Genomic DNA, 17,317 nt, shown 5'->3' on the forward strand with positions numbered 1-17,317 from the left:
TTGTTATAAAAAAATTTTAACCGTTGCAGACAGTAATTTGTCTTGTCCGGACAAAAAGTTATAAATTTTTTCTTCGGAATGATCCATGGCGACTTTCTATATATAAGTTTGGATTTCAATATAAAATTTGGAAATTATTTAAAGCGTTTGATACAGCTCTTATGCATGCATCCAAAGGAAACCATGTTGAAATAACCAAATTACTTCTTGAACAAGAAGGAATTGATATTAATGCTAAAAATATTTATTTGTTTTATTTAAAATTTATTTTAATAATTTTATATTTCAAAATAATATTTGGAAATCATTTAAAATATTTAAAACAGCACTTATGTTAGCATCTGAAAACGGAAATATGGATATAACAAAGTTACTTCTTGAACAGAAGAATGTTGATATCAATTTAAAAATAAAAGAATCACATAATTTTGAAATAGCAATCATGAAAGCATCCAACAATAAATCAGAAAAAAAATTGTTTTATTATACGATTTGGATTTTAATTAATTAATATGAAAACAAGTTGTTAAGTTTAACCAACATTACAAAATATAAAAAAAAAAAAAAAAAAAAATCCTTTGTTAAAAAATGAGTTATAATTTACTTAACAATAATATTTCATTTAAAATATTCTTGATCATTATCACTAATGTCATAAAGAATTTCATCATCTTCACCAAACAATTCAAACTCTTGATTCCTGAGACGATCGAACTTATCCAAGAAGTTATCTGCAGCTTCACGGATATTGATATCATCTGATTCAAGAAGACTTTTCACTGAATCAAATGTATCATTTCTTTCCAAAATTTCAAAGAAATGTCCACAGCCTGGTTTTCTGTTTAAAGCTTTTTGTACGATTTTATCCAATATCGTAACAACATTTAAAATTATTTCACTCCAATCAGAATCAAGAAGAGTCAATAACATATCAATTAAGTTATCGTCTGTTATGTCTTTTGGAAATGTGTTTGAATCAATTGTATATATATTATCAAATGCTTGAATGACTCTAACTTTAACAGTTACAGGCCCATCTCTCAAGTAATACTTAAGTAGTCCAATGAGGTCATTTTGTATTGCTAACAAAACAGAGTCATGATGCTCCTGGAAAAATATCGTTAAAAATTTGACAAGTTCTTCTTCGGCTTGAGGTTTTATTTTTTCTTCTCGTAGAAAAGAGGTGATTTGCGCGAAGTCTACCCGGGAAAAGTGGTATGTAGCTACATCCTTAGGGGCATTCTTCAAAAGAAGCCTGGAAATTTTGAAGAGGTGCTCCAAACCGTTTTCATTTTGGTTTACACTTGTCAAATTTCTGTAAAGTTCAGAAAAGTCAATGAATTTGAAAACGTATTCAGCGTTTTCTTGACAGTTGCAGATGAATTTCTCAAGGAAATAAAAATCGTGAAGAGATGTATAAAAAAAGTAATTATAAAATTTATCCTTAATGGGCTGGTTGTCACGTAGGTAGTAAAATAATCGCTCAGATACTTCTGTGTTACCTTTCATCTTTTCTGCAATGCGACCCACAATTTCATTCAACGCACTAATATATGTATGATTTTCAGTACTTGGAATGCCATCTAGAATTTTGTTAATTCCATCAAGATCCAAGAAAATTTGGATAGCATCTTCAAAGACATCATGAATTACATTTGAAATAATGTACATTACAAAGATACGGTAATTTGGTAGCTCATAAAACCTTGGGTCGTCGTCTCGATTTGAAATGAGGTAAATGAAGAAGTCAAATAAGTTTTTATCTGCAAAAATCAAATTTCCTTCACTTTGTGTATAAGTCCATATTAAAATTAATGGTAGAAGATTTGGAAGAATACAGGTGTTGGTTTCTAGATTAAAAAAAATCAACAGTTTTTCTGAAATAAATCGAAAATCAACAAAATTTAAAGCGTAAGATTTCTTGAATAAACCTTCTCCTATTTCTTTTATAAGTTCTTTGGCTTGATCAAAATTTTGATTTTGAATCAATTCATCCAAGTTTTGGAAAGATTTAAGAAAATCTGTCTTTAAATTTGGAAAATTAAACAATGCGATTGGCTTGTCCAACTCATTGGAAAACATACTTTGTATATCAAGAAAAATTCCAGATTCTTTGTACATCGATTTTTTTCTCTTTAACAACGAAAAGCAAGCAAACCTTGTCAAATTCAAAATACATTATTTTTTCTGTTTTTAATGTATTTCCACTTATATGTTCACAAATTATATGTATAAACACAGGTTTCAATTCAAAGTAATCTAGCATATACTCTCATAGAGATAATAACAAAAAAAGAAGATTCATTTAATTGAATCGTAAAAAAAATACTATATTAAATATCTAAGTAATTTTTTTAATAATAACGTTTTTATTTATAAACTCTATTTATTTTGTGGCTTCTTATCTGAAAAATGATTATCAGAAGTCAAATCCAAATAAGCCGCTTCAAGTGAACTAATCTGTTTATCCATTTGCATCGTAGCCTTTGATAGAGCTCTAATTGCTTCTGTATTCATTTTGAGGACATTAACAATATGTATTTTATCGTTCTCAGGGATATTAATTTTTGGGCGATAAATCTTTGAATCTTGAAGCATCGTTACTTTTAGCTCCAAAGTGTTAAGAGCAGCTTTGTATTTGTTTGGTTGATTCATTTCTTCACTAATTTGGAAAATTTTGTGATATAAATTTGATTCTTCTTTTGTAAATGGAAGCTCTGGAACAGCAGCAAGTTCTTTGTTCTTTAGTACTGACATTAGTTTTGTAGAAATTTCTTTGTTTGTGTTTTGGATGGATTTAATTTGTGAATTGAATTCATTGTCAAGTTTGCTTTGAATAAGGTCAATTTTATTAGAAATAGCAGTGAGGCTACTTTCAAGCATGCTTGCAAACTTTGATTGGGCTTCAATCCTAGAATTTAATTCATCAAATCCTTTCAACAAGAAAGGAGTCCTTTCTTCTGGGGCTGACTGAACAGCAGCATTCCACTCTTCTTCTGTGCATCCTTGTTGTTTTGTACTTCCAATACTTCCAATAGAAAATGATGTGGTGGTCGAACTGCCTTTGGCATTTAATGCAATCGTATGAAATCTAAATAATGATTCTGTTGGAATGTATGCTTTCCTAATGTTTTCAAGTCTTTGTAACAAGGGATCAACTTTCTTTGTTGGATTATTTTGTTGATTAAAAGAAAAAAAGGAGGATGTTGATTTTGTATTGCTGTTAGCACCAGTATTTGACGTACTTGAGCCAGCACCTGAAAGTTGGTTCAAGTTGGAAAATCCTTGGGAACGAGTCAATCCTGACATTCTGAAATGTTACCTGAAAAAAGGCAGCTGCCAACAAGTGTTTATTTCTCTTTTGTTTTAAGCATTTTTCTTCATATGCCCAAGCATTTTAGTATATTCAAAGCCTTTCTAAAACTTTCAAATTTGGGTTTAATGCAGGAGAACTTGTACTTATAAATTTGTTATAAAAATATTATCGTTACAACACGTTAACGTTCTACTATTTGAAAAAGTATCAAAATGAAAGAAGTTGATTTTGCTAAAAAAAAGAGAATTATATCCATCATAGCAATCTCACTTGGTTCAACCCTCAGTTACTACATTAAAAACATCATTTTTGATCAAGTATATTTTGACAATGACCGAGAAAATTTTAGTTCCCATTGGTTTACCACATTAATGATGGCTATTGGCATGGCCATTCCCTTCATTGTTGCTTGTATTCAATCTAAAGGGATTCCTAGAGTTTCTCTTAAAATATATTTTGAAATCATTATTCCAGCCCTATGTGATCTTGTTTATGGGATTGCATTTAACTATTCTCTTATTATTCTCAAAGGGCCTGCTACTATTGCTCTTCGTTATTTTGAATTTATCTTTACCATTCTTGAAAATCGGTTTCTATTAAAGTTCAAATTTATGAAATATGCATACTTAGCCATTGGAATTATATTTTTAGGTGCTGTTCTTGTTGTTGTATCCGTCATATTAGTTTATACTAATGATGAAGAAGGGGAATTTCATATGAAAACCGAAAGTTTCTGGCTTGCCATTGTATTACAAGTATTTGCACAATTCTGCTCAGCCACCCGCAGTAATTTTGAGCAAAAGCTTACACATAACAATGATTTAACTGAATGGTTTGTCTGCGGAATGGAAGGAATCTACGAAGTTATAATTTTAGTATTTATGTTATGTCCTATTACATATTTTGTTCCTTGTGATGTTGAGTTTATGCATGAAAGTTTATGCTATTCATTTAAAGCGGTATTCAAAAGCACGCGACTTATAGTTCTATTCATTTTGTATATACCAGTGGCGACAATGTATAACACGAGTACCGTCGGAATTATCCTTACGACAAATGCTGTGGTGTATTCCATGATCGAAATGCTCGTGTCATTCCTTTCTTGGTTTATTGACCTGATAATATATCATGTGGCAGATGGTATATTCATATTATCGAGCCCTTTGAACAATAAACAGGGCGAAAAATGGAACGAGTATAGCTGGATTCGATTAATAGGTTCAATAATATATATGGCTGGTGCGGCAATTTATATGAAAGTTATTAGGTTGCCTTGCTTCGAATATGAAAAGGCAAATATAAAAGTGGCATTCTTAAATAATGAAAACGAGGGATCCAACTCAGAGCAAACGCCTTAAGTAAAATTTTTACTGTTTTATTAATTTGTTTTTTAAAGTTAAAGAAATTATTTAGTAATTCTTGATTAAAAACAATAAGAAAAGACAATAAAAGAGAAGAAATAATATAATTCATATAGAAAGATTTTTTTATGATATAATCATGGAAAGAAATCTATTAGTAATCATAGAACTATTTTTTATAATAATCGATAACCCAAACACACTTATTAATTCATCTTAATCTCTAGGCATAATTATTAATTTTTGATTCATTGTGATATAATATATAAAGACACCGTGAAAAACTATGAAGAATTGCTTGAGAAAAATACATAATGATCCTTGTACTAGAAGGTATTTGCTCACTAAAATGTAAAAGATTTTAACTTTTCCAATTGCATCAAATTGGAAATTGTTAAAAACGACAGCCTTTAAATGATACATTCATAAAGGCATTGTGAGTGAAATAAAATGATATAATTTCATATTTATTCATTAAACTTGGTGTGTATTTATATGCTTTTTGTATAGGCCGAAAAAAAGCTTCTCTGAATGACATTCTTATCAAGGGAGACAGTTTTTCACTGCTTCTATATTTTTCTTTCTTCCAACAGCTCTTATACATGATACATTAAAAAATAACACTGAAGTAATGAAAAATTTATTGAAAAGGAAAGACACTGCTATTGATAATGAATTTTTCTATAAAAGAGAATTTAATTAAAAGAGAAATGAATATTGTCACTTTTGAATCCGATAGCAAAAGTGACACTCTTAGTTTAAGGAAATCCTTCTTCTGGAAATTGTAACAAGAATTTCATAAATATCCTTCTTTCCGACAATGAATGGTAGCGAGTCCATTTGAAAATCATCGTTAGAAAGAATTCTTGGTCCTATCGAAAAAATTAATTTTGATTGAATACCATACTCTTCTTGAAGTCTTCTCCTAATATCACCAATTGTCTCAGTTCCATTCATTTCTATGTAAATCCATTTAGAATCCAAAATAAATCCTACCCACATTTTTATGTTTGAGTTTTAGTGTTTTTTTTTATTTCTCTTTAATTTTTTATGGTTAAAAAGTTATGAAACTTTTATATTTAAATTAGTAGAAGCCTCCAATAAAAAGGCTCAAATAATAGTGGAATACAATATTTGTGTTTTATATTTTATATATGCAGAAGCATTTAATTTTTCGCTTTATTTCTTGAATTACTGCTTTTATTGAATTTCATTATTTCAAACAGTCAGAAATAAATTAAATCAAATTTAGTGCGTTTTCTAAGAAGCCAAAATCAAAAATGAATGAGTAAAACATTTGACAAGTTCATTATATAAAGAGCACTTTTTGAATAACGTTTTCGATTATTGATGTGTACATCAAAAACTAATTAACAAAATGAAATAAAATTTTATGCTCGGACTGTTTAATCAACGAACGCTTGAGGTGGAGGTGGAGGAGGTGGAGGAGGAGGAGGTGCTCCTTCTTGTTGAGCAGGAACTTCTTTTCCACCATATTCGAATACTCTTGCCTTAATATGAGGATGATTCATGAACAATGCTTCTTCATATGCATCCATTCCATTATCTGCCTTCACTGACAAGTCAACATTTTCATTTTCACATAGCAAATCGACAATTCTTTCATGGTTATGTTGTATACCACTATATATTGGAGTTCTATCATGTTCTCCTTTCAAGTTATAATCAGTATTTGGATTTTCAAGTAATAAGAACAATCCTTCATAGCTACCAATTCTTGAAGCATAATGAATTGGTGCAGCTCCATAATTATTAGCCATATTAATATCAATATCCTTATTCGTTGTCAAGACTCTAATTGTTTCGATATGTTCATATAAAACTGCATAATGTAATGGCGTCTTTCCCCATATATTACGTGCATTAATATTAATTCCTTTTGCAGATAACAATGTTCTAACTACATCAGTATGACCTCTTCCACATGCATAATGTAACGGCGCCTTATCAAATTCACCTTTTGCATTAACATCAATTCCTTCAACACTAATAAGGTACCTAACGGTCTCAACATGCCCCCTATCGGCGGCAAGATGTAAAGGTGTCAATTTCTTGTTGTTCCCAAGATTGATTGGGGCACCCTTAGCTTTTGAGAGGACCTTAACGATCTCCAGGCAGCCGTTTTCGGATGCAACATGAAGTGCTGTGTTTCCATTATCACAAGTTTGATTTGAATTAATTCCTGGCGCTTCCATTATGAGCCTAACTGCTCCTACTGAGTTAGATAAAGCTCCATAATGTAATGGCGCCATGCCATTATTAGCTTTAAGATTGACATCGAGTTTCTTAAGTGATAAAAGAAATCGAACTGTTTCTTCATTGCCATTTTCCATTGCGCAATGAAGTAAAGAACGTCCATCATTTGTCAAAATATTAATATCGGAGTTCTTTGCACTCGCTATCGCTGCAACTATTGGCGTATGTCCTTTAATAATCGCTAAGTGTATTGGCGCATATCCTTCTGCATTTTGTTCATTGATTTTGACATCGTCGGATTCAAGTAAGAAACGAACGCAATCACTGAACCCTCCTTCGGTACACCACGAAAGAGGTGTCATTCCGAGGTTATCCTTTGCATTGACATCGATTCCTTTAAGTCCGATAAGATACCTAATAACGTCGGCTTTACCATATTTAGCAGCCACGTGAAGAGGTGTCAGTGCTTCTTTGTTGACTAATGTATGATCTGCTGAATTCTCATGAAGATATTTGACGAGTTCAAGATCTCCATTCTTAGCTGCATAATGCATTGATGTATTTCCGCGTTCATCAGCATGGTTGAAATCGAGGTTAAGTTCGTAAAGTTCGCAGATAAATCGGAAGACGGAACTTTTCATGTTTTCTGCTGCGAATGTAATTGCCGGTCTAAAGTCTTGTCCGAGTTTAGATAAGATTTCGATGATATCACAATTTCCACCTAAAATCGCGAAATATGTGATTGGAGTATCATTGTTATCAACGGCATAAAGTCCTTGGTCTTTGTCTGCGATCATTCTGAAACAGTTAATTGACGCATAGTAAGATGCCATTGAAAGAAGAGATGGCTCATTTTGTAAGAATGGTGGTAAACGATGATTCGGGTCAGGAACTTTAACATCAAGTTGAAGACCCGAGTTTATTAGCTTGGAAAGAAGCACTGTATCATCTGATTGAAGAGCAACATAGAGTTCTTCAAGATCAACTTCCATTTTTTAATGAGATGAAGCGGTTTTTTGCTTTTTGTTTATTGAATTGGCAAGTGAAAAATTTGAGAACGTTTAAATGTGAAGTGAAGTGAACGGCAAAATCAAAAAATTAAAAAATATTTTATTCGTCGTCCGAAAACTTTACAACACGTGACGGCCGTACAAACGTATGATCTTGAAGGAGTTCATATGGAATGAATTGGATTAATGATTGACGCCTTAGATTTCGGATTTCAAGATATCGGGAAATGTCTTTCTTCTCTATTGGAGTCGGCGCAAGTATTTCCATGTCTTCGTCGTTAATGAATGAATCTTTTGTGATTTCGATGTCACCAAATATTTTGTCATAATTATTTATCATCATTGTAATTGTCCTGTTTTGTGATGTGTTACTCATTATTTGTGATTCAGCTGTTTCATCTTTCTTTCGTGGGGATAGTAAATTTGGAGCAAAAACAATCGCAATGTTACTAGCGGTCATTTTAGATGTGGTTGACGCAGCAACATCAGCAAAAAACTTAAACAAATAAGCAAATGTCAGTAAGCGAGAAACAGAAAAATTGTTCAATATCGCTTTGTATTTTTGAACAGCTTCTTCTGTAGTTTTCGCCGAATCCGGAATGTTTATCATTTCATTGTAATATTCACTTGGAATTAATGGATCTTTTGGTACTAAATCTCGGAAATATTTTTTGAGCGTGCATGCTATTGTGTGAATGTTTGTATACTGTGACCAATCTTTGACTCTTCCTCTGTCTAACTCTCTGCATAAGTTTGAAATCCCTTCTGCTGATCCACTTAATCGAAAAATTCCTTCGGTATCAACGCCGCCAAGTTCGCGTAATTTTTCGACAATATCAGTGACTATAAAAGGGATTTTTCCACCAAATTGTTCGGGCGATCTTGAGAAATACTGTGGGTCTTGGTCAAAAGGTTTTTCGTTCATTTGCCACTTTTCGTAACCGTTTGAAAACAGTACGTTAAGTAAACAATTAAAGCCATTAAATATGAAGAGCAAAGAAAGAACAAATTCTTCAAAAAATAATGAAAACATTGAAGAAGAGTTCTCACGGAAACTGTTGAAATTAATTAGCTCATGTTATGAATCACAATCTGATTTTCAGTTTCAAATCAATAATGTAAACAATAAAAATAATATCCCTTTTGAAAGTCCTGTTATTGACCTTAAGCTAGAAAAACAACAAAAAGCGATGATCGAACAAATAAATCAATTAAATGAAAATTATTCAGAAAAAGCAGAAAAAATATCAAACATGCTTAGCCAAGCAAAAGATGAAGATATAAGTGATGTGTTTGATTTAAAAAGAGTAACAGCAAATGAAACACCTAGAACAAAACAAAAAAATGTTACAATTTCGCCAAAAAAAACTCCTCGTTCACTTAACATACAACAAGTAGAAAAAGAATACCGTCAAAAACTTGCTGAGTCTGAACGCACAGGAAGAGAAAATTGTTTAAAAAGAATTGCTAAACTTCAAAATTCTCCAAATATTTTGAAATCTCCAAAATCCAAAACGCCACAAAAGAAAAATGTACAAAGTACGCCAAGAAAGCCATTCCAGACGCCGAGTTCATCAAAACAAAGGTTTTACTATTACTAGATTTCGACAAATATTTTTAATATTTATTATCTTCATATATATTTTTTTAAAATAAACCCATTTTTCTTTGGAATTAGTCATTTTCATCTCATTTTCATGTGTTTTTTTCTTGAGAGAAAATCATTGTAACCGTTTACTTATGTACGTTACTGCAAATCTTTGAAAAAATGGAAGAGAAGAAAAAATTCACATATGGAAAAATGTATGAAAGGAAATATGATCCATTCGATCCAACGCTTGGGATGATGCACCTTGATATTGTTCATATGCTTGATATCATTGATAATCCACAAGCAACTAAAGCTAACAAAATCAAAGCATTACGTTTGCTAAATGAAGTTCTGCCAGGTAGGCAACAAGAAGCCAATTCTCATAATGCTATTAACATCATTCGCCCATTTTTAATGCAGCCTCCAAATGGACTTTTACTTAATTCATTATGTGTATTTAACACACTTATTAACACTGCCGATATTGCCAAAGCTATGCTTCCTGATGTTCCAAGACTTGCTGAAATTCTCAATCCTGATAATGAACCGCCTATCAGATTTGAAGCTGCTAAACTTCTTCGTATCATTGCAGAATTCGTTGGTCCAGAACCACCTTTTCTTTCTGGCTCAGTTCCATCATGGCTTACAACAGCTGTTTCAAGTGATGATTCTGATCCACAATTCCTTTTCCAGGCATATGGCCTTCTTTCTAAGCTTGCCAACAAACAAAGTATTCGTATTCCTCTTGTTGATTCTTCCAATTTTCTTAAGATATTGAATAATTCTTTTTCAAATCCACAACTTTGTAATGCATCCATAATATTGGCATCTAACATTGCAATGGATACGAGTCACCGCGGAAAGATTGCTCTTATAAACTCGGGTATTTTGCCGAACATTTCAGAATGCTTAAAGAATAATGATTCTAAAATCAGATATGGAGCATTGTCTTTAATGGCACTCCTTGCCGTACCTTTGCAGGGTAAAACAAGTATAGCAACAAATGAAAATTTGCCAAAGCAAATTGTTGAAATTGAAAATAATGATCAAGATGAAGGATGTAGAAAAGCAGCTGCTGGTGTCCATGTTATTGTTGCGGAATTGCCAATGGCAAAAGAAATTTTAGATAAGTATAAATAAATTATATTGGAGATGTTATATTCCATAATAAATTAACAAATTTTAGGTACTTCAAGTATGTTATTATCATAAGTTAAATAATCAAAATATTTTTCTGACTATTAATTATCTAAAATTATACTTAAATTACAATAAATTTGAACAGTATATGCAGAAAACCTATTTGAATTGTTTAAAAAAATGTAAGAAATGTAATAAAAAGTAAAAACATTTTATTAATGATGAATCATCACGACAGGAGTAATCTGAATTGAGTTTTCGGACAAATCCGACGATGTACATTTGACTCAAAATCGCAGTGGAATGGGCCGTTTCATCCAAAAAAGGTCGTTGCTTACGCTCGCTTTATGGTCGTCTCTGGTTCCCACTCTTGCGTTCACCGCAAGCTCCGCCAAGAAAGCGAATTGCACTCTCAGACTTTCCCACAGCAATAGACTGAACGAGTCAGTCAGTATGGTTGCTGTTGCACATCCTCCGCCGTGACAATTGGCCCAGAATTGAATTATATCGGTCGGTTTTACTATCGTAGGTTTTTGTGTACTTTACAGGGAACGCTTGGCTTCGATGCCGTTTATTTTATGCCACCATTATCGTTTTTTATGGCGCCATAAAATGGCGCCGTTTTTGATTTGGCATTTATTATATCAAAATAGTTAATTCTATAGATCTTGATCGAGTAATTTTGCAATTTTCTTAAATATTTTTTTATATTTTAATGTTTTTTCTTCGAAAACACATTTTAAAATTTGTAATTATTTTTGAAGATTAAGATAAATAAATGTTTTCATATCAGTTTTTTAAAAATATAGAAAGAACGCATTGAAAATAATATTTTAATAACATAAAAAAATGAAGATATATGGGGGAAAAAATGAGACAATCTGTTGTAAACGTTCTTTGAAAAAAATTCGCATTGAAAGTTGACTTATCATAACGGATTATGCCATTGAAAAAGTTTTCAAATCCTCCTATGTCTTCATCTCGTTATAACAAGCTCGAAAAACTTGGAGAAGGAACATTTTGTACTGTCTTTTGCGCACAAAGCATAAAGGAAAAAGAAAAAGTTATAATGAAACTAGTACGACTTGATCAAGAAGAAGATGGGATCCCTTCCTCAACACTCAGAGAAGTTTCAATTTTAAAAACCTTATCACACCCTAACATAATTACACTACGTGATGTTATTTGCGAAAAGTCCAAAATCTCTTTGGTTTATGATTATATGGATTGTGACTTAAAACGTTATTTGGATTTTAACAAAAAGCCAATTAGTAGTGCCCTCTTACGTTCTTATTCATATCAAATGCTTGCCGGTACATTTTTTTTACACTCAAATGGAATTATTCATAATAATCTAAAACCAGAACATCTTCTGATTGACAAAACTGGTTTCCTTAAAATCTGTGACTTTGGGTGTTCTCTTATGAGTGGTCATTCTGTTTGTCAAGTTGATAATAATTTGGCAATGCTTTGGTTTAAAGCTCCAGAATCAATATTAAATTCACCAAAATGCGACGACAAAATTGACCTTTGGAGTTGTGGTTGTATAATAGCCACTCTTTCTCGAGGTAAGGTTTTGTTCAATGGAGATTCCATCATTGACCAAATAATGAAAATATTGGATATTTTCGGGAAACCAACAGAAGAAGAATGGCCAGACTTTCACAAGCTCATTAATCCAAAGATATCATTCCCAAAAGAACCTGGAAAAGGTTTAAAGTCGGCTCTTCCAGATGACATTGATCCATTGCTCTTCGACTTGATACAAAAGCTTCTTGTGTTAAATCCCGAAAAGAGAATTAATGCGAGAGATGCTTTGAGTCATCCATATTTTAACGATGTTCCTGCTGCGCTTGTTAAGTTGTGTGGTTGTTGTTGATATGATGTTGTTGTTTTATGTTTAATAAATTGGTTTGCTATAAATTTAATTAGTTTTTGTTTATTTTTGGCATGAATAATATATTTGTTGATAAAATATTAGATTTTAGATTTTTTTTTACCTCATTTTTTAATTGGTATTGCGAATAGTACAAAAGATATGAATTTACATTTTATTAAGAAAACCCAAATATTTTCATTTAGATAATATTCCTTTTCTTTCAAAATTTTATCGATTTTAGAATTAATTTAATTAAATTTCTTATAATAAAAAGATAGTGCATTTAAATAAACATTTTTATAGAAGATATTTGTTCAAAAATTGTAGGAAAAAAATTAATGAAATGTTTACCTGTAAAGAAACAGAAAATATTTATTATGATGATTCAATTATGTTAACCTAATTTAAGTTTTTAATTTTTTCTTGAGATTTTAATTTCTTTCTACTAAATGAAAAGATGATATTATGTAAAAAAGTTTGAATTACTTAGAACTTTTTTGTAATCAGTATAAAAAGTTCTAACAGCATCCAAAGTGACCGTTTGATAATGGCCGTCCTTTTTGGCTAATGTCACGCATTCACCAAGAAAACTTAAGATCAGCTATTGCTGAAATCCTTGACTACTCCAACAACAAGAAGAAGAGGAAGTTTACTGAAACCATCGAACTTCAAATCCGTCTTAAGGGTTACAACATTGCTAAGGATAAGCGTTTCATTGGAAGCATCAAACTTCCAAACGTTATCCGTCCAGGACTCCGTATTGGTATTATGGGTGATAAAATCCATTGTGAACAAGCAGCTGCTATCAATGTTCCATACTATGATCTTCAAACACTTACCAACTTCAACAAGGATAAGAAGACAATCAAGTACTGGGCTAAAAAGCACCACCTCTTCCTTGCTTCTGATACCATCATCAAGAACCTTAACAAGACATTAGGTCCAGCTTTCAACAAGACAGGTAAATTCCCAGCACCAATCCGTTCATCAGATAAGGTTGCTGATGCTGTTGATGAAGCCCGCAAGACAGTCAAGTTTAGGCTTAAGAAATCAATCGCATTTGGTGTTGCCGTCGCTAACGTTGCAATGAAGCCAGAGCAAGTTTACCAAAATGTAATGCTTGCTACAAACTATGTTGTTTCTCTTCTTAAGAAGCAATGGCAATCAATTGGTGCAATCACACTTCACTCAACAATGGGCAAGCCACACCGTGTTTACTAAACACACTCTACAAGTAAGCATTGTTAATTTTTTTCCTATGCATTTTCTGAAATAATTATAAATCTACAATTGAAAATTTTCATGAAGAATTATTACACACTAATTGTTCACCTAAAGTTGTTAGCACTAAAGACAACAACTTTATCATTATAATGTGATTGAGGAACGAGGAATTCACTTTTTTCTGACTTTTTGATACATAGGAAACAGAGTTAGTCAATTTGATGTACTTTTGGCTAAAACCGTTTAATTTCACCAAGGAACCTGAAATGGCTGTTACAGAAGAAGAACAGAACAAATTGATGCAATTTGCACGATACACGGCATTAGCAGCTGATGAATTATGTAGCAACCTTATCGAATTTTCAAATCAATTAGAAAAAAATAATATAATTCCTTCTGATCGTCCAACCAAAAAGCAATGCAAATCTCAATTAGTCAGCAACCGTAAGAAGTGTGTTCCAAACGAAGAAAAAGTTAAAGAGATGCTTGAGAAAGTCAAAAGCCATCCAGATGCAGAATCCTTAGTTGCATCACTTTTCAGGGATCTTAACCCAACTATGGTCAAGCGCATGACTACTAAACCCAAAGAAGAAACTGAAAAGGAAAAAGATAAAGAAAAAGAAAAAGACAATGAAAAGGAGAAAGAAAACTCAAGTAAATAAATATCATTATCATATTAAAAAACATTTACAATTTTAATGAGGGACAGTATCTAAACCATTTTCTTTCAAGAACATTAAAAACTTCTGACAAATGATTTTGTTATTTTCATTCTGGTCTAATTCATCATCCAAATCAATCAATTCCATTACCAATTCCTTACCTGCTTCAACTACGCAAATCTTCAAATTCTCTGGGAAGAATTGGAAAGCGTTCATTACGGTCTCAAGGAAAGAAGCAGAATGCGCTCCGCCGATCAGAATCTGTGTAAACAATTGAATTGCGTTCAATTCGATTTTATCGGCAAAATAATTCAAGAAAAATTCCGCAATTAAATAATATGAATTTGGGTCTTTTGTTGTTTGTAAGAATTTTAATGTTTGTTGATATATATTTAAGATATCATTTTTTATTTCATTTTGACATTTCAAGCCGAATTTTAATAAAATATATGCTGCCGAAATCCAATCGATTTCATTATTTATTACAATTTGTTGATTAGCAAATTGACGAATTTTTTCGATGATTTCATTAAACAAATAAAAATTATTTCGTTCAACTATACTTAAGAACACAGAAGAAACATCAGAAAATGAAATAAATTCATTTCCATTCACAAACATAAAACATAAGTCGATAATTCTCAAGAAATTTTGATCCAAAATTGGAACAAATTTCAAAATCACACCAAACAAAGAAAACATATAATCATATGCAGGAACAAAAGTTATATTATTCGATATCATAATTAAAGGATCCAATAAACTCATACAAACCTTTTGGCATAAATCATTTGAATATGAATTCGTAATTTTAATAATTATTATTAAAATATTTATAATTTCCATTGATGAATAACCATTTTTTGATGAAGAAAATGTGACGAAAAGTTTTAATAGTTCTTGAATCAGTTCATTAATTATTGGAATAATTTGTTCCTTAAAGAATAAAATTAATTTCTTTATTGCAATTATAATATATGAATTTTCTAACTCATTTTCAAGTTGTATAAATAATGAAAATATTTGTGGAATCGAATTCGAACATAAATTTTTAATTTGTTCTTTTTCATTATCATCTTTAATCAGTTGGAACAAATACGCTGATGATAATGCAGCATAATATTGTACTGTTTTATCCGGATCAAAGATATGTTGAAATGATGTCTCTAAAAACTTTATGTCAAGTGATAACTCTTGAAATGATGAAATTAATCCAAAAAATGCAATTCGATGAATGACTTCATTCGAATTAGAAAATGGTATTAAATGATTTAGAAATGTAATTAATATGTTTCGATCAATATCAATGATTTCTTTAGAAATAGTTGACAATAAAAATAACGAATGTACAAAAAGTTCATTTCCATTTTGTGATAAAATAAATTGTAAAAATATCGGAAACAAATTCGGAAATTGTTTGAAATAAAGTGTTACTAAAGACTTCGACGAATGAATTGGATCTTTCCAAAAACTATGGTACTCTATGATGTGTACTTCAGCAAAAAGAGGTAAAATAATTTTCGTTGTAATATCGAAAAAATTGTTTTGAAATTCTGCTAAAAAGAAATTTTGCCTTAATAAGTTATATAACACTTTGAAGGAATAACTTAGAACTAAAGGTGGCGGATTTGATTGGATAACGGTAAGAACAAAACGGAAAATGTCAATCGGCAAATTATTGGAAATTATTGGATATTGCGATAATGATAATAGTTTATATTGGATGATCTTAACACTAATATCTGAAGCGTTGTTGTCATTTTGAAGACATTTGGCAAGCCAAAATGAGCCAATGTTTGGATTTGTTTCTAATATTATTGAAAAAATTCGATTGGGTATATGAGAAATAAAGCGATAAGAAAACATTGACGTTTCATCTGGAATTTGGTTTTGGCTGATTATTTGGGTGAGAGATTCAACGTATTGTTGAAGAAATGGAATGAAACGATCATTAGATTGAAATGAATAAAGGTTCAAAAATGGTCTGGAAATTAGTAAAGAATATTTAATGTTGGTAGCAAGAGATGAAGATAATATATTCATTAATGGTTCAATGCATTGACTTGATAATAATTTTTTAACAATTATTTTAATAAACTTTATAAGAACAGGCATTAGCTGTGGTTGGGCTTCATCAACAATTTTAGGAAATTGCGTTAAAATATTAAGCCAAAAATTAATGTCATATAAATTGAAAGAAAAAAATACATAGCGAGTAAGAAAAATTGTAGCAGCATTTCGTGTTGAAATTTTGTAATTTGGAGATCCGATTATTTCTAAAAGAACAATAGGAAATTGTGGATTTGGAATAAATTGTAATAATAAATGTGTAGCTTGGTTTACTTCTTCGTTTGAGCCGGTGTAACTTTTCTCTAGAAGAAAGGCAACTGATTGAGCAGAAAGGTGACTTTCAAGGTTTGAAATTTCGAATAATGGAATTCAAATGTTTACATGAAAAGAACCATGCTGCAAGAAAAAATAGAAATTATTAATGTAAAAGAAAGAATTACAGTGCTATTACTTAAATATTTCTAAATTTCCTAAGACTCACATCAAAATTTTTGTTTTGAATTACAAAGAACTTTTGATCAAATCTAATTAGAATATTTATTAAACAAACACCAACTAGTTAAAAAACCAACGGTAATTTCACTTAAAATAAATAATTAGTATGATGAGGAGTCTAAAGTAGAGAAAAATTACCAAGTTAATAATGCAATACCACCAGACGTTTAATCCCCCGCCAACACAGATTCACTTTTTCAAAGAAAATAATTGTCATTTTTTCATTTCATTTCAAAAACCGAAGGTCAGGAATCCATGAGTTTGCAACCAACATTTACTAGAATTCTTGATTTTGTTTGCCAAAATCCATCTCAAATCCGACAAATAGAAGAGGGACTTCAAAATATCAAAA

General features: G+C 31.1%; 8 protein-coding genes across 8 annotated transcripts; 4 read left to right on the forward strand and 4 right to left on the reverse strand.

Moving 5' to 3' along the window:
* Positions 1 to 618: 618 nt before the first annotated feature.
* On the reverse strand, positions 619 to 1,671 carry GO595_000193 (uncharacterized protein; the record flags this gene model as incomplete). Its single annotated transcript, XM_067914779.1, has 1 exon — positions 619 to 1,671. The coding sequence occupies one exon, from the start codon at positions 1,669 to 1,671 to the stop codon at positions 619 to 621; it is 1,053 nt and encodes a 350-aa protein (XP_067779648.1).
* Positions 1,672 to 2,382: 711 nt separating this feature from the next.
* On the reverse strand, positions 2,383 to 3,309 carry GO595_000194 (uncharacterized protein; the record flags this gene model as incomplete). Its single annotated transcript, XM_067914790.1, has 1 exon — positions 2,383 to 3,309. One exon carries the CDS (start codon positions 3,307 to 3,309, stop codon positions 2,383 to 2,385), a length of 927 nt encoding a protein of 308 aa, XP_067779649.1.
* Positions 3,310 to 6,083: 2,774 nt separating this feature from the next.
* GO595_000195 (serine/threonine-protein phosphatase 6 regulatory ankyrin repeat subunit B-like) lies at positions 6,084 to 7,886 on the reverse strand (the record flags this gene model as incomplete). Its single annotated transcript, XM_067914801.1, has 1 exon — positions 6,084 to 7,886. One exon carries the CDS (start codon positions 7,884 to 7,886, stop codon positions 6,084 to 6,086), a length of 1,803 nt encoding a protein of 600 aa, XP_067779650.1.
* A 118-nt stretch (positions 7,887 to 8,004) lies between these two features.
* GO595_000196 (RhoGAP domain containing protein) lies at positions 8,005 to 8,829 on the reverse strand (the record flags this gene model as incomplete). Its single annotated transcript, XM_067914812.1, has 1 exon — positions 8,005 to 8,829. The coding sequence occupies one exon, from the start codon at positions 8,827 to 8,829 to the stop codon at positions 8,005 to 8,007; it is 825 nt and encodes a 274-aa protein (XP_067779651.1).
* Positions 8,830 to 9,672: 843 nt separating this feature from the next.
* GO595_000197 (Phosphoribulokinase / Uridine kinase family protein) lies at positions 9,673 to 10,635 on the forward strand (the record flags this gene model as incomplete). The annotated part of the gene is made up of 1 exon (XM_067914823.1): positions 9,673 to 10,635. The coding sequence occupies one exon, from the start codon at positions 9,673 to 9,675 to the stop codon at positions 10,633 to 10,635; it is 963 nt and encodes a 320-aa protein (XP_067779652.1).
* Positions 10,636 to 11,575: 940 nt separating this feature from the next.
* On the forward strand, positions 11,576 to 12,514 carry GO595_000198 (CMGC family protein kinase; the record flags this gene model as incomplete). The annotated part of the gene is made up of 1 exon (XM_067914834.1): positions 11,576 to 12,514. One exon carries the CDS (start codon positions 11,576 to 11,578, stop codon positions 12,512 to 12,514), a length of 939 nt encoding a protein of 312 aa, XP_067779653.1.
* Positions 12,515 to 13,081: 567 nt separating this feature from the next.
* On the forward strand, positions 13,082 to 13,735 carry GO595_000199 (ribosomal protein RPL10A; the record flags this gene model as incomplete). Its single annotated transcript, XM_067914845.1, has 1 exon — positions 13,082 to 13,735. One exon carries the CDS (start codon positions 13,082 to 13,084, stop codon positions 13,733 to 13,735), a length of 654 nt encoding a protein of 217 aa, XP_067779654.1.
* A 269-nt stretch (positions 13,736 to 14,004) lies between these two features.
* Positions 14,005 to 14,400, forward strand: GO595_000200 (uncharacterized protein; the record flags this gene model as incomplete). Its single annotated transcript, XM_067914858.1, has 1 exon — positions 14,005 to 14,400. The coding sequence occupies one exon, from the start codon at positions 14,005 to 14,007 to the stop codon at positions 14,398 to 14,400; it is 396 nt and encodes a 131-aa protein (XP_067779655.1).
* Between the last annotated feature and the right edge of the window lie 2,917 nt (positions 14,401 to 17,317).

This window comes from Histomonas meleagridis (assembly GCF_020186115.1).
Source record: "Histomonas meleagridis strain 2922-C6/04-10x chromosome Unknown contig_1, whole genome shotgun sequence".
Classification (NCBI taxonomy): domain Eukaryota; phylum Parabasalia; order Tritrichomonadida; family Dientamoebidae; genus Histomonas; species Histomonas meleagridis.